The sequence below is a fragment of the Miniopterus schreibersii genome (assembly GCF_964146895.1).
Source record: "Miniopterus schreibersii genome assembly, chromosome: 1".
Lineage (NCBI taxonomy): Eukaryota > Metazoa > Chordata > Mammalia > Chiroptera > Miniopteridae > Miniopterus > Miniopterus schreibersii.
In genome coordinates this window covers 157646936-157661909 of record NC_138101.1, presented here as the reverse complement: position 1 = coordinate 157661909, position 14974 = coordinate 157646936, and the positions used below count along the sequence as shown (strand labels likewise).

Here is a 14974-nt window from a genome sequence, read left to right as displayed (position 1 = left end):
ATATTTGAGAACTTTGGTGTAATATATACATTAATTATTTGGTTAGTTTTACAGCATGAGGCATCTTTAATCAGTTGGATAGAAACACAAGCACGTTGTACCAGGAAATCAATTTCCAACATGAGGAACTTAGAGGCTACTTACTCTATTTGTCAGGATTCATCATTATTAAAACCAGATAGGCCGTTATCTTTATGGTTGGAAGGTTTTGATCGTACACAAATGGACTCATTTTTAGCACATGGCAACGATGTGAGTTGAAAAAGGATGACTAAGGAATCCTTACCTTACCGTCAGAGGTGAGATTAATAATTTGAATCGAATCATTTTCCTAAGTCGTCTGGACTTTCTGGAGTATGTTTTTCTCCACCAGTCGAGCTACAGCACTCGGCTGAGACAGATTTATGACCTTTTAAAAATAATGATGGAAAATGAGACCGGAGGAAACATTCTAGTATCTGCTTTGCTCTGAGGCCTAAACTGCGAACTCTCCAGTTCTGGAAGGCTTTGAAATGCTGATTCCAGCCTTCTTGTGGGTCCTTAAACACCTTCTCAAATGACCCATTTTAATAACCCGAAAGCTATTATATAACGAGCAGCCATAATTTAGTCCAGGGCTCTAGGGGGACCCTCACAGTTCAGCAATGAATAGTTAATGCAGTATAATGTTTAGCAGGTTATTAGTTTTCACTATACAAATGCTGATCAGGGAACGCTTTTATAAGGTGTTTAAAAGAAAATGTAATTAACTGGTTGCGTGCTTCTGTTGCAGCTCAAATTGAAATTATTCCATGCAAGATCTGTGGAGACAAATCATCAGGAATCCATTATGGTGTCATTACATGTGAAGGCTGCAAGGTAAGCCTTTTTAATTGTTGTTGTTGTTTCTATTAATGTTAGACTGTATCTTTGAAATTCTTGGTTTTTATTTCTACTGTGTCTAAAAATTCAACCCCCAGGAATGCCGAGTGATGAGAAATGACAGGACAGACTATTTTGGTGTTAAAATTACAAGTAAAAAAGTTATATATATTTTTTTATGCCTTCCATGAAATTAACAGGAGGCTAGAGAAAGGTATTTGAGCATTGCTTGTTTGTCACTTCCAATCCCAGAATTGATTGATCTGATGAACAATCTCTTTGGTTATCTTTTTTAAAAAGATGACTAGCCTTCTATAATGTCCCTGTTATAAGCTGTATAGGAAGGCATTTGCAGTAAGTTCAATAGAGATATGATTGAGTCTTATTGTTGGCACACAGATGTTGACACAGCTGGCCAAATTATGGCAAGGCTTCTGGAAAGAACTGAGCTCTCGTCCTGGTGCCAACACTTGACCATATTTTTGGGGGCATGTCTTAATCTTTTAGTGACTCAGTTTCTTATCTATAAAGTGGGCGTAACACCTATTCTTCCTATCTTTTAGAACTATTCTTAGAATGAAAAACTATAAATAAAAGTCCTTATAAACTGAAAAACACAATTTAAATCTAAACATTATCATTCTTATTGCTGCTTGTTAATATTTTAATTTTGACCGACGCTGATCTCAGGGCAATATGCACAGAACATGCACAATATGGCAATGGGAAATAGAGATGTTTATCCCAATCATTCAGGACCCCCAAGCCCAGATTGCCTCTGTCATTCAGATTTCAATTTATTGAGATTTAAATCCTCCTGCTTATATTGGAAGGGCCTTGAGACAGCTTACAGGATAAAACAGTGCAAAATAAACAGAACAGCAGCTATTTAAACATGCTGAAGGCCTCTGAGACCATCAATTGCCACGGAACCAAGCCTGAATTTGCCCTGAGGCATTTAGAAGCTGAGGCAAAAAACAAAATCCTCAAATTTGGTTAGCTCCTCTTTAGTGAAATTAAAAACTACAGTGTCATAAAATACAAAGCCACCTCCAGACACAAATAACTACTGAAAACTCCATGGAAATTTGCCTCGTAATTTCCTTAAGTCTTTGTTTTACTGTTAATCATTGTAACATTTGCCACTTTGTACAAGTACAAATGCTTCATACTGAGCCCATCTTGGTGAAGCTTGAGACTTCTGCACACCACCGAACACACAATTTTTTTTTAATCACCTGCCTTTTAGAAATAGGGGGCTTGCCACTTAAAGGGGAATGTGAAGTATTCATCTCTGTGGTAACCCTCAAGGCCTCCGGGTTCTGGGTTACCAAGGGGGAAAGAGTTATGCCCTTTTACTTCCTCATTCTGCCCTCTCCAGAATGAATGAATTAATTGAAATAAAACAAAATGAAATCGACTGCCTAGCGTATGCCATCTTAGAAAGGGATCGGTCTGTGACAGCTGTCACCTGATTGACTTTCAGGGTTAATTTGGCTTATGTGGCAGGGCGGATGTAACACTTCTCCCCCGTCACCCTCATCCACTCTGTGCTCACACCTTCCCAAAGCCCTGTCCCTAATAAAAATGACCTGGCCTTTCTGGGATATGTAGGATATGTAGATAGCAGTCCCCCCACCAGGACTTCCAGGCAATGGTGATTGTTGTGTGCTGCCTACCACCTAGGTGTTTTCTTAAGTGGACATCGTCCTAGGCATTAACCACACGGAATACCTTCATTCTGCTCCCTCCCTCTGAGTCTGTCAGTAATGCCACATGTGATTTTATGTGGCAAACTCAAGTGAGTATCTAGGAATGGAGCCTGGGGCTGGGCGCTACTTCCTATGAATCACCCCCAACAATTCCAAAGATTGATTAACAACATGCTATTCAATAAAAACTAAAGTGACCGTCCTAGTACACTGTGTTTATGTGGGCATGAACTATGTGTGTGATCTTTTTACCCCCAATGTTCATGACAGAAACTAAAGCAATAGAAACACAAAGGGCAGCTGTTGTTTCACAGTTGTCACTTTTCTAGATTCCCTTTCAGATCTTGTCCATATACGGACTCAATGCCAAAGTGGTTTTCAGTTATGTGTGTTCCTCTGGTCAAGGTCAAAGAAACAAACAACTAAAACTTAATTTTATTAACAGATTGGGCCTGTGCCCAGCCGGGGACCTATACAATGGCATGTGTTATGTTGGATGCACGTAGTATTGGCTCTGTAGAGTAGTTCTCTCTCTGCTCTAACTAATGTTTTTATCTCTGGTTGTGCTGAAGTCAAGAGCCTTCTGCTTTTGCCATTGAGGTTAATGATTTATCATGTTCTAACCAGGTGAAGGTGGTTACATTATGACAAGTGTAAATAATTTATCCCTGTGTTAGTATCTTTAGGCATAAGGAAAAATTATAATTAGATATATAAATAGATATCTAATGAGAGGAAAGAGACTCAATCATTTTCTGAGCTAATCATTTTGTGAGTGTATTTTAAATTGCATTTAAAATTGACAACCTGAAACTAGAGAACCTAGTTAATTGCTGAAATGATTATTTTATCACATAGTGGCTCAGGTAAGCATTGCCCATGAGCAGTGAAAATGGTTGATGTTTTGGCAGCTCTTTCCCTGGTTCCTGGGTGTTCCCAGCTCACTGCTCCTGGTCCCCTAGCCTGTCTGCAGAGAGTCAGTTCTGGGTCATGCTTGTGTCCTGACTCTGGAACCAGACTGTCTGGGTTTGAATCCCAGCGCTGCTGTTTACCTGTTTGAGCAACTACCCAAATTCTCTGTGCCTCTGTTTCCCCACCTGTAAAATGAGGATAGCGATTGTAGTTAACTTCAGAGCGTTATCACATGCTTTTCGGTACAGCACCTAGAAAAGTGCCAGGCTCGTATCAGGCACTCAGTAGGGATTGGCTGTTGTATTCTCTCTCCTGGCCAGACTCATGCCTGCGTAATGCTGTTCGGGATAGTCAGATAGTATTCCAGGTTATCCGTGGGTCCAGTCCTGATTTTCATGACCATTTGTGATTTGTTATGTGGACTCTGCCAATAAAAACAACAAAAATAGGAGCATCCATGCTGGGACCAGGCACTTTATAAGCATTGTAAGGGATCCAGAGACATGGAAGGCCTAGTTGTACAGAGGAGACCAGCATAGGAAAAGCTAAATCCCAACACAAGAACTAAACACTAGGGTAGATCACAGTCTGTAATGTGACACAAGGAGACATATCTATTAGGCAGCAAGAGCCTACCAATGGAGACGTCTCGGTTGTATTTTAGGGACAATATAGAACCCAGTTTGGAGCAATGGATCACTTTGTGTGGATAGTGGAAAGTAAGGATAGACAGGTACGCCATTCCCAAAGTTTTAAGGCCTTCATTATACTAAGAACCCAGGCCAGTGAGCTTAGTTCTGTCGGTAAAGACACTTCTGAGCTCTTGGAACAGAATTTAGTCCCAGCCCTGGGTGAACACTAGGAGGGAGTGTCAGGTAAGCTGGGGCAGGGAGCTGGGGCCAGGCCACGGAACAGGCAGGCAGGGGAGAAGGCCAGAAATAAAAGCAGAGGTGAATATTCAGCGTGAATAAAAATGCACAAGTGTTTATAGAAAAGTGACCATGAGTTGAGGTTTCCTTTTGAAAACGGTCCTATTTATCATTCAACTTCAGTTCTTAGCTTCATCATTAGATACAGTGGCCGCTCAGATGATGATGACAAACATGAATCTCAAGATAAAAATAAAACACACATGCAGCTTTTTAATCTGTATCCTTGTAGACTTCTTGGCTTTACAATTTCAACTGTAAAGTTTTAAATGCTAATGTACAATTGAGTATTGAAATTAGTGAACTGGTTTCTAATTACTTTTGAGACCCTTTGCTTTTGATAGGTCTTAGAGTAGCATTTGTTTATCAATATTGACTGATCGTAATACATTTAAGATTTCTTGTGCTGAGCCTCCCCTTTAACCCAGTGAAGGGAGAATTTGGGATAGTTTCAGGTACAAATATAGTACCTGAAATTAACAATAGGAAGCCTTTTTAAAGATATCTAGAGTGTGTAATTATTACTTTTTTTTTATTCCTGAAAGAGCTAAAGCAGTTTCTGGAGTTTTTAATGTATTAGGTTAAAAACCAGTGTCCATAAATGTTCCTTTTAGGCCCTAGTTGTTTTTTAGAGGATTCTAATGTTTTTACTTCAGTTGTGAAATGTCACTAGTCTTGCACCAATTTTGTCCACTTTCCAGCATCACATTGGTTTTCAACATTTTTATTTTAATGTTTTATAACACCTGGGTGGACTATTAGAGCTAGCCATTTAAAATGAAAATTGGACTTGGCTCTCATTACATATTGTGACATCAGTTTCAGTTCTGCTATATACACATGATAATTAAAACATTTTTGTTTAGCTAAATCTTCCAGTCCTGTGATGAAATGCACAAGTGGTAGGATGTGTTAAAACCCTAATTTACATCAAGATGATTTAGATTTTTTTTTTTTTTTCTGTTTCGGTCTTAATCATGTATCACTAACTGCGTCTTTTCCTCAACTTACAGAAAATGCTGGGCTTGTGGCCTTGTAGACAGGGCTCTAACATAGTGTCTGGCTCGGGGTAGGGCCCCTCATGCCTGCTTGGAAATCACTGTTGTTGGATGTGTTTCCTTGGATTGGGTCTGAGTATAGCAAATCACAGTATGGCAATACAGACATCTACACTTACCAAATATGACACATGAGGTCAGCTTTAATCAGAGATCCTTTGCACACACAATTCTACAGGGACACCAGTCGTCACTGAATGAGAAAATAGTTCAGGAGGTCCGTGTTTCTGTGATTTATTGCCACCAGATGTATTATAGGACTCATACATGATTGGAGGAAATGACCATGCTCTCCCTGGCCCTGCCCTGTGATTGGAGGAAATGAACACTCCTCCCTGGCCCTGCCCTGTGATTGGAGGAAATGACCACAATAAAAGTGTTTTGCGAATAAAACTGCCTGTTCTTTTCTAAAGAACGAATTTCCTTCTTCATTTACTTCCTTGGGGACTGTTATTCTGGCCCCCTCCTTTAATTTTATCAATTCTTCTGCCTCCCTAATTTTAACCTATGCATGTCTTCTCTTTACTCCTCAATAAAATTAAATTGACCGTAATATTCTTTTTTCCTTTATCCAGATAGTTAGCTTTCTACCCATGCTTATCCAAAGGTATTTCTTATCCCTCATCCCCATACTTCTGAACATTCTCAACAGAAAGTTCCCAAGATAAATAAAATCTTAACATAGCGCATGCCGTTTCATATAGGATTCTCTGTTCTTCTCAGCCTCAGAAATCCCAGGAGAGGGAGACATACACCCACTCCAACTGTCCCCCAAATTCCAAATTTTTACTTGTATTGGAAAATATAATAATTCGGGCAGGCATGCGAGCATTCACAATAAATCATAGAGTTATGAATAAATCTTGGTTGTCAAAAGCAAATGTGTAGCCGCTCCAAAGCGTCTGCCATTAGAATTCAGCAAGGCAGCTGTCAGCTGTTTTCTTGTAATTAAACAGCCAATGAGCAGCTAATTAAGACATATGTGTATACAGAAGTGGAAGTGGGTATGTTAATGAACTGTAGGAATCAATTCATTAAGTGAAAATTGTCAAAAGACCAAACATCAGATCAGCATTTCAGCCTGTGCCTCGCTGAGAAGGAGCCCCAAACAGGAGGGGAGCCCTTTAGGGCAAGACCCCTGGGCACCTTCCCAACCACATGCCCAGTTCTGTGTCCAGCCAACCCACACTGTGGCACAAAACCGTTAATCACCCCAATAGGAAATGCCATGTGTATTTCAAAGCTTTTTATTATGTAGATCTTGCGAATAAAAGTGTTTTACTAGGTATATGTTAATATATGTGTGTGTGTGTATGTCTGTATTCAATAACCTATAAAATGCCATCTCCCTCACCTTGTGTCTGAACCATTATATGGAACTTGGACTACAGAACTGAAAAGTGGGTTTTGTTTTGTTTGTTTTGTTGTGTATCTGTTTTTGTGGGGTCTGCCCTACATATTTGTCTCCAGGCTTTTTTGGTGGTGTTAATGCCTTTGTGTATGGCCTTTGGAATAAAATGTGCCCTCGGTCCAAGAAATTCAGGCTCCTCCCCTTACCAGCTATGTGATTTTGGATACATGGCTTAACCTCTCTGCACTTTAATTTTCTCATTTGTAAAACAGATATAAAAATACTTACTTTGCAGAGTTGTTGTGAATTGCAAATAAACAATATTTGCCAAGCATCCCACAGGGTGCCTGGTGTAGGATAGGTGCTCGGCATCTGATTGTCACTGCTCTTTTTATCACTACCATCATTTTTTCCTCTGGACATTTATTCAGCAAGTATTTGTTGACTTCTCTAAGTCCTGGGTTAGCTCTTAGAAACAAAAACAAAACAAAACAAGACTGGCAGTGAGGGTAGCAGATTAGCTATACAGCAAGTTAAGGCATCAGAGGGGGATACTAGCGGGGTTCTTAAGAATACACATGGGAGGGGCTCCTCAACCAGCCTTGGGAAGGGCAAGGTCAGAGGAAGTGTCCAGAGAGAGTGAATCCTGAAGAGAAGAAGAGAGCTTTCCATGATGTGCGTGCGTGTGTGTGTGTGTGTGTGTGTGTGTGTGTGTGTGTTGGGGTGGGGTGGGGGTGTCCTTTGAGGAACTGTGAACACATTAGTTTGTGCGTGGCCAGAGTGTGACTTTGAGAAGAGGGCTGAACGTAGGAGAGAGTTGCCTGGCCATCAGTAGGGAGCCATAGAGGCTAATATGCTGGGAAGTAGCTTGATCAGGTTTACATTTTTTAGAAAGAGATCTTAAGTGACTGTGCGAAAATGAATTGGATGGAATGAGAGTGGAAACAGGAAGACCAGTTGGGAGGCTATTTAATAACCAATTGAGGGGGAAATAGATAAGGAAACTTGGGAGAATTGTAGTAACAGTGGAGAGAAGTAGATAAATTTGAGAAATAGGAAATGGCAAGAAATAGGCTAATTTTGGTGACTGTGTGGATGTGAGTGTGGAGGAGGCAGGGATGAAATGAAGCCCATCTTTCTGCGTTGAGTAACTGGGGTGAAGGTAGTGCCCTTCACAAACAAACAAGAAAACAGCGGAGGAAACAAGGCTGGAAAAGGGGGAGAATGGGTCAGGGTGTATTCTGTCCTGGAGTGAAGATAAAACCATTAAAACCATTCACCTGAAGTTTCTGGAGAGTGTGGGGGTGCTGGGGGAGGAGACTGGAGCTCTAGAAGGCCAACACACAACTTTGGGTAAATTCCTATCCAAAGTAGGGATCCCATCAGCTTTTAACAGCCAGATCTCTGGAAAACAAACAGTGTCTATATGTCTGTATGTAACTTTAGTATATATTTCACTGATATAATTCACACAATTTGCAAAACGTAAAATCAGTAATACTCTTTATTTATGAACTTCATACAAATGATTCTCACTCAATGGTCTCACTGATTTTTGCTGAACTCTTACATCCACACCAGTGGTTGCAGTTGGCAAAAGACTGTGGTATCCACATGAATGTTGGTTGATTTTTTTAATTTACATTGATGGATGAGAGGAAAGTGAAACAAGGATGACATTTGGGAACTTCATTCGTCAGTGATGACATGAGCAACTTCTTCGATGAATCAAATCATAGTTTTTAAGTACTGGAAACATGTTTCCTCAATTTGTGTGTGGTATTTACAGTGTGATGGCTACCAACATGACATACTTTTACATTTAACCCACATTGCTATCATGCTCTTCATCACTTTTCAAAACTAGACAGTAAGCACAGCAATAAATCAAGCCCCAATTCGTAGCTTTTGCCAATTGCTGTGGTATAAATACTACCACCATGCGGTCAATTTCAAGCTTCCCAACATGTAATCTCACTGAATACAGAGTAGGGAAGAGAAGCACAGTAGCACACCATTATGTAATATCTCCATCATTCAGACAGAATTGATGTAAATAGCCTCCAGAACATGGATAATAGCAAAATAATAAGAGAATAGGCTGATTTTAAATAATGGTTCTGTTTAACAACTGGCTCATGAAATTTGAACATTCTGCTCTTGCAACCTGGTATCCATACTGTTTTCCACAGTGGCTGCCCCAGTCTGCATTCCCATCAGCAGTGCAGGAGGGTCCTTTTCTCCACACCCTCTCCAGCACTTGTTTGTTGATTATTGATGATAGTTATTCTGACAGGCGGGAGATGATACCTCATTGTGGTTTTAATTTGCATCTCTCTGATGATTAGTGATGTTGAGCATTTTTGCATATCACTTGGCCATCTGTATGTCCTCTTTAGAGAAGTGTCTATTCAGGTCCTTTGCCCATTTTTAATTGGATTGTTTGGGTTCTTTTGGTGTCCAGTTTTATAAGTTCTTTATATATTTTGGATAGTAACCCCTTATCAGATGCATCATTAACAAATATGTTCTCCCACTCAGTGGGCTGTCTTTTCATTTTGTTCATGGTTACCTTTGCAGTGCAAAAACTTTTTAGTTTGATGTAGTCCCATTAAAAAAATTTTTTTTATTCATTGATTTGAGAGAGAGACAGAGACAAAGAGGAAAAAACATTGATTTGTTGTTTCATTTATTTATGCATTCACTGGCTGATTCTTGCATGTGCTCTGACCAGGGGACCGAACCTGCAGCCTTGTTGTATCAGGACAGTGCTCTTGCCAACTGAGCTACCCGGCCAGGCAACTTGTTTATTTTTTCCTATGATTGCAGTTATATGTGGACACTAATGAACAAAATAAACTAACAAACAAAACAGAAACAAACACATAGATACGGAAAACAGACTGACAGCTGTCAGGGGGTGGGGGGAGAGGGCTGGGTGAAAAAGGTGAAGGGATTAAGCAAAAAACAACAACAAAACAACCTCATAGACAGACAACAGCATGGTGATGACCAGAGGGAAAGGGAGGTGGGGGGAGGTCGAGGAGGTAAAGGGGGGATAAATGGTGATGGAAGGAGACTTGACTTGGGGTGGTGAACACACAATACAATATCCAGATGATGTATTAGAGAATTGTACCCCTGAAACCTATATAATTTTATTAACCACTGTCACCCCAATAAATTCAATTTTTAAAAAATTTTAATTGACATTTCTGCTCTTTTGACCTGCAAAAATGACAATTTCATATTGTTTAAAGTAATATACATGTCTGGATCACGTCCTCAAAGGTTCTGGTTCAACAGACCTAAAGCGCATTTTTTTTAGAAGCTCCATGGGTTTCTCTGCGTCGTTTTTGAGAACTACTAAACTGACCATCCCTCAACTCCCTTCCCCGGGAGGCCTGTTTTCTAATTTAGTTTGCAGCAGCTGCATGTTAGTGTGCTGCCACCAGGTGGGGGTAGCGTGCCGCACACACCCAGGATGCACTCTTGGAATTGGTGGTGGCTCTCCCCGTGCAAGCCCAACGTGCTTACGGTGGCACATCTCCATGTATTTTGACCTCTGTGAAAAATGAACTCTTAAGAAAGCGAATGAAGTAATTCATTAGCTCATCTTTTAGAAATAAAACTCCATAATTATGTGCTTAATATCTTCCCCAACTAACTCAGAGCTTCAGTGCTTTCTCTGTTCTTTCTACGTACCTCCTCCATCCCACCCAAAACCCCATGCACTGGCTTGTCCCTGTTCTCTGTGTGGCCTCGACCCCTAGAACTGGTGTCTGAGCTCACTCGTTTCTCAGTGACACCCTCTCCAGGATCGCTCCCCGGTCCATCAAGATCCTGCTTCTCCATTTATGAGCACACATCTGTGTTTAGGCAGGAAGGCACCTGCCATGCTTCCCACCTTCTCCCTTCGCCCTCGTCTGATCTTTCTCCCTCTTGTGTGTTCATTAGCTTTAACTGTTTTATTAATTTAACTTCTTAAATCCTTAAACCTCTGAGAAGCCCCAGGGGATGCTGAAAAGAATAGCTGAGGAGGGGGAAAAGGGAAGAACAGGTCCTCATTCTGTCTGACATGCAAAGTTCAGGGTTGATCCGTGTCACAGAGGTTAATCCTCTCCCCCTTCAGGGCTCGCACTGTGTAATCCCACTTGACCCCTCCTTTCTAGTCTTTGATGGCTCTCCTTGTGGCCATGATGTTGACTTAGTCCAAAAGAAAGATCTCATCTCTGGTTCTTAGCTCTGCTACGCCAGTCACTTGCTCCATTGGCTCCATGAAGAATAAATGGTGCTGTGAAGAGCATGGGGTCTCATTGCTCCCTAGCTGTCCCCAAACCCTTATCATCATCATCATCATCATCCCCTCCCAGAGTTCCCTTAGAGCAGAGCGCCCTGGTGGTTCCCTATAGCTTCTGTGCTAACATTCTGGGACCTTATTAGTGGTGGCCGATGTTAACGTGAGTTTAATACGTGGAAACTGAAAAGTAGCGCCCTTTTCGTTAACGACCCGATCATTATTCAAGAGCTGTATCTAGTTCTAGATTTCAGATTTTTGAAGGAAGTGGAGAAATTGGAGATGATCCTCTGAAGAAATACTAAAGGTGGGAAAGAACCTAGAAAGAAAGGCGGCCGATGCTGTGATTTGGTGTACAGACTAAATGCTGTTTGATAGTTTGGCAGCCCCCAAACTACTGCTTCCATTGAAGGAAAAACAGAGATCGCTCAGATGCTCTCCATAATCAACGATCGTAGAACAAAATGGAACAGGCTAATTGTCAAGCAAGCAAATTTCAGCCTCAGCTAAAGGAAAAGCACGTAATTCCTGATCCTAGACACTTGCAATGATAGATTCAGACACAGAAGGTCTGAATGGTGGTACAATCTCAAGAAAGAAAGAAATACCTTTTAGCTTTGACAGAGATTCTGTCTCAGACTAAAGTAAATACCCAGACAGCTGGCCTCCTGGTATCTCTTTCTAAGGATTATCTGCCTCTGTTACCATTTATATTTTCTTGAATTCTCACCATTAAGCCCCAAAGAAAGCTTTCCTCCTTCTCACTTCCTTTTCACAGAGGGGGAAAAAAACCCACAGCTTTAGATATTTTGAGAAAAGAGAAATTGCTTTGCAGAAGAGGCCAGACTTGATATAAGGGAGGTTTAAACTACAATAGAGAGACAAGCCTTGCCCACATTGAGGTTAGTGAGCAGCTTGGCAGAGAGCAGTGCCCTGCTCCCTCCCTGCCATCCCAGGTTGGCTTCCAAAAGGAAAGCACTGGGAACTGAGGTCACATCATCATATCCATCAGTTAAATCCACATAGTCCCCCAGCCATCACAAAAGGAAACAGATGTACTAGACTATTTTTCCCCAAGTGCCTCACATACATTTCCACCTGCATATTATAGAAAAATCAGAAAGCACCAATAAACAGAAAGAAAATTAAAATCACCCATGGCCCCACTAACTGGTGCCAATGATTCTTTTCATTTGGGAGCATAATTTTCCAGTTTTTTCTATGTGAAGTATATGGGTTCTTTTTTCAAAAATTGGGTTATATCATGTTTAGTTCTTCAGCTGTGTGGGGTTTTTTTAAATTCAGCAGTATATTTGCATTACCTTTTTATGTCAATAATTGTATTTCTGGAATTCCATGTATAATGGTTGCTGAAATTAGTGGATATCCAATATAATTCTTCTAATTCACTAATGTGAATTAGCATCTTTCTAAATTTTTTATATTACAGATAGTACTGTGATGGACATCCTTGTAGGTAAATCTTTGTAACACTCTTAATATCCCTTTAGAATATATTCCCTAAATGAGCAATCACTGGTGCAAGGGATAGGTAGTTCTTAAGGATTTTGATACAACTGCCAAGTGAGCCTCCAGAAAGATCTTTAGGTGAGAGAATAGACGCTTATCAGTCTGCCCAGCACTCTGCCAGTCCTTCAGGCTTTTACCTCTCCCCTCTCCGCTACTGTCCCCTTGGTTGGCGTCTTCTATCTTAACCTTTAAAGATTTGGGGATGATAATATTCTTTTGTACACTTCATGGCTCTGCTCCATAGAATTAACTCAGTTACATTCTCTTTTTTCTGAGTACTGCAAACCCACTGAGAGATAACCCAACAATAAAAAGATAACCAAAAACCACCCATATATTTAGATATTAAGAAATGTGCTTCTATGTCCGGCCGGGTGTGGCTCAGTGGTTAAACATCGACCTAGGATCCAGGCGCTCAGGGTTCGATTCCCGGTCAGGGCACATGCCCGGGTTGCGGGCTGCAGCCGATCAATGACTCTCTCATCACTGATGTTTCTGTCTCTCTCTGCCTCTCCTTTTCTCTCTCTGAAATCAATAAAGATATATTAAAAAAAGAAAAAAAGAAAAGAAAAAAGAAATGTGCTTCTAAATAGCATGTGGATTGAAGAAGAATCCTATTGAAAATTAGAGCATGTTTTCAATGGAATGATAATGAAAATGCCACATAGCAAAACCTATGGGTTGCTACTAAAACATAACTAAAAGGAAAACTTGAAGCTTTTAAGAACAAACACTGAAAATCAAGGAGCTAGTAAGGATCCAACTCAAGAAGTTAGCAAAAATGAGTGAATGAATGAACGAAATCCGTGAAGTCAGCAGTTCCCCCTGTGTCTTTGTACACCCTCTCATCTCCAAAACAGTGCCTAGCAAATAAGTGGAACTTGATGAACATCAAATTGGATTCATTAAATCATTCATGATACTGAACACATGATATTTTCAAATCATCAGGTTTTAGTATTCCCAGTCTGATTGATCTGCCAAAATAATCCACCCAAGTGTCATTTAACTTCTTGGGGTGGTAGATTCTGAATTGAGGAATGCAAGCCACGTAAAGGGTGGTGAATTTCAGTGGGTTAGTAGAGATGACCACAGTGTGCGAGGATTGCAGCCTCCCTGGGTTACGGTAAAGATGCATTTTCCCTATCTCTGGACATCCAGAGAAGTGTTTTGTGTTTATTCTACTAAAAATATTTTTGGAGATAAAGATTAAATATAAGTGCCTTTGTACTGTTCCATCAACACCTTGCTTTTGACCATCAGAAGCCAAGAACCGGGCCAGGCAACCGTCTATTGGAGTGAAAGCAAGTTTTGCATGTGTAAGGGACAGAGGATTGGACTCTGGAGATCAATTTTACTCAAAGAAAAAGAAGTGACTTTAATTTCATTAATGGCCTCCTGGATGATTCCGCTACAAGTTTAATTCTCATTAAACATTAATGCCGCTCGGTTCTTAGTGTACTGCCTTTAGTGTCATACAGCTCAAACTGACACTAACCTCTTTTATATTTTATAACTGAATCACAGGGCTTTTTCAGGAGAAGTCAGCAAAGCAATGCCACCTATTCCTGTCCTCGTCAGAAGAACTGTTTGATTGATCGAACCAGTAGAAATCGCTGCCAACACTGTCGATTACAGAAATGCCTTGCCGTAGGGATGTCTCGAGATGGTGAGCACTCAGCTTGAGTTGTATGGTAGCAAGGGGTTATGAAAGTGCCTTCTGAAACCTGGGCCCAGATCTTCAAAATATGCCCTCCCTCCCCTGGTGGTTTTGCGGGTTTCACAGCAGTTACTTCATTCTCCATAATCCATCAGCATCAGCTAACTGGGGTGGGGAGGCGGGGGGGCAAGGAAGGTGTGGTCAGAACACCTTCGGATTTTTGATGTTTAAGATATTACAAGTGGATGATCTGATTGAAGGTTAGTGTCATCCGAGGGCCTTAATAAATATACTTCCTTCAGGCATTTTTCCCTAGAAGGAAACACAAGCAAGAGCTAGTTGTTACATGCTTTACACTAGTGAGCTTATTGGCAGTTGGGTTGAGTTAGCTTTTATGCTAACTGGATATTTTGAATCACATGCCAAAGTCAAATATTTGTACATGCAGAATGTGTGAAAATAGTGCAAAGTGTAGCTCGGCGACAAATGTTCCTTTCATTAAAAGAAGCTATTTTAAGAAATAGAGACCATGTACCATTCAGTTGCAGAACGTTTCAAGATCTTCCTGGAAAGCTATCCTAAGTGCACTGAATAATCCACACCAATTTCAAGACAATTATGCTCACACAAGGAAACTGGGCAGAAAATACAGCGGGCACATTTT

The 14974-nt window shown here is 40.7% G+C and overlaps 1 protein-coding gene across 4 annotated transcripts in view; it reads left to right on the top strand.

The window, feature by feature from the left end:
- RORA (RAR related orphan receptor A) overlaps window positions 1-14974 on the top strand; it is a gene marked incomplete at its 5' end in the record, with an annotated part of 669505 nt that overhangs the window by 639054 nt on the left and 15477 nt on the right. For all 4 annotated transcript variants that reach the window (XM_081159584.1, XM_081159583.1, XM_081159585.1 and 1 more), the window contains 2 exons: window positions 773-858; window positions 14178-14319. In XM_081159584.1, coding sequence (XP_081015710.1) covers window positions 773-858; window positions 14178-14319 — 228 coding nt within the window. The remainder of the gene's footprint in view (window positions 1-772; window positions 859-14177; window positions 14320-14974) is intronic.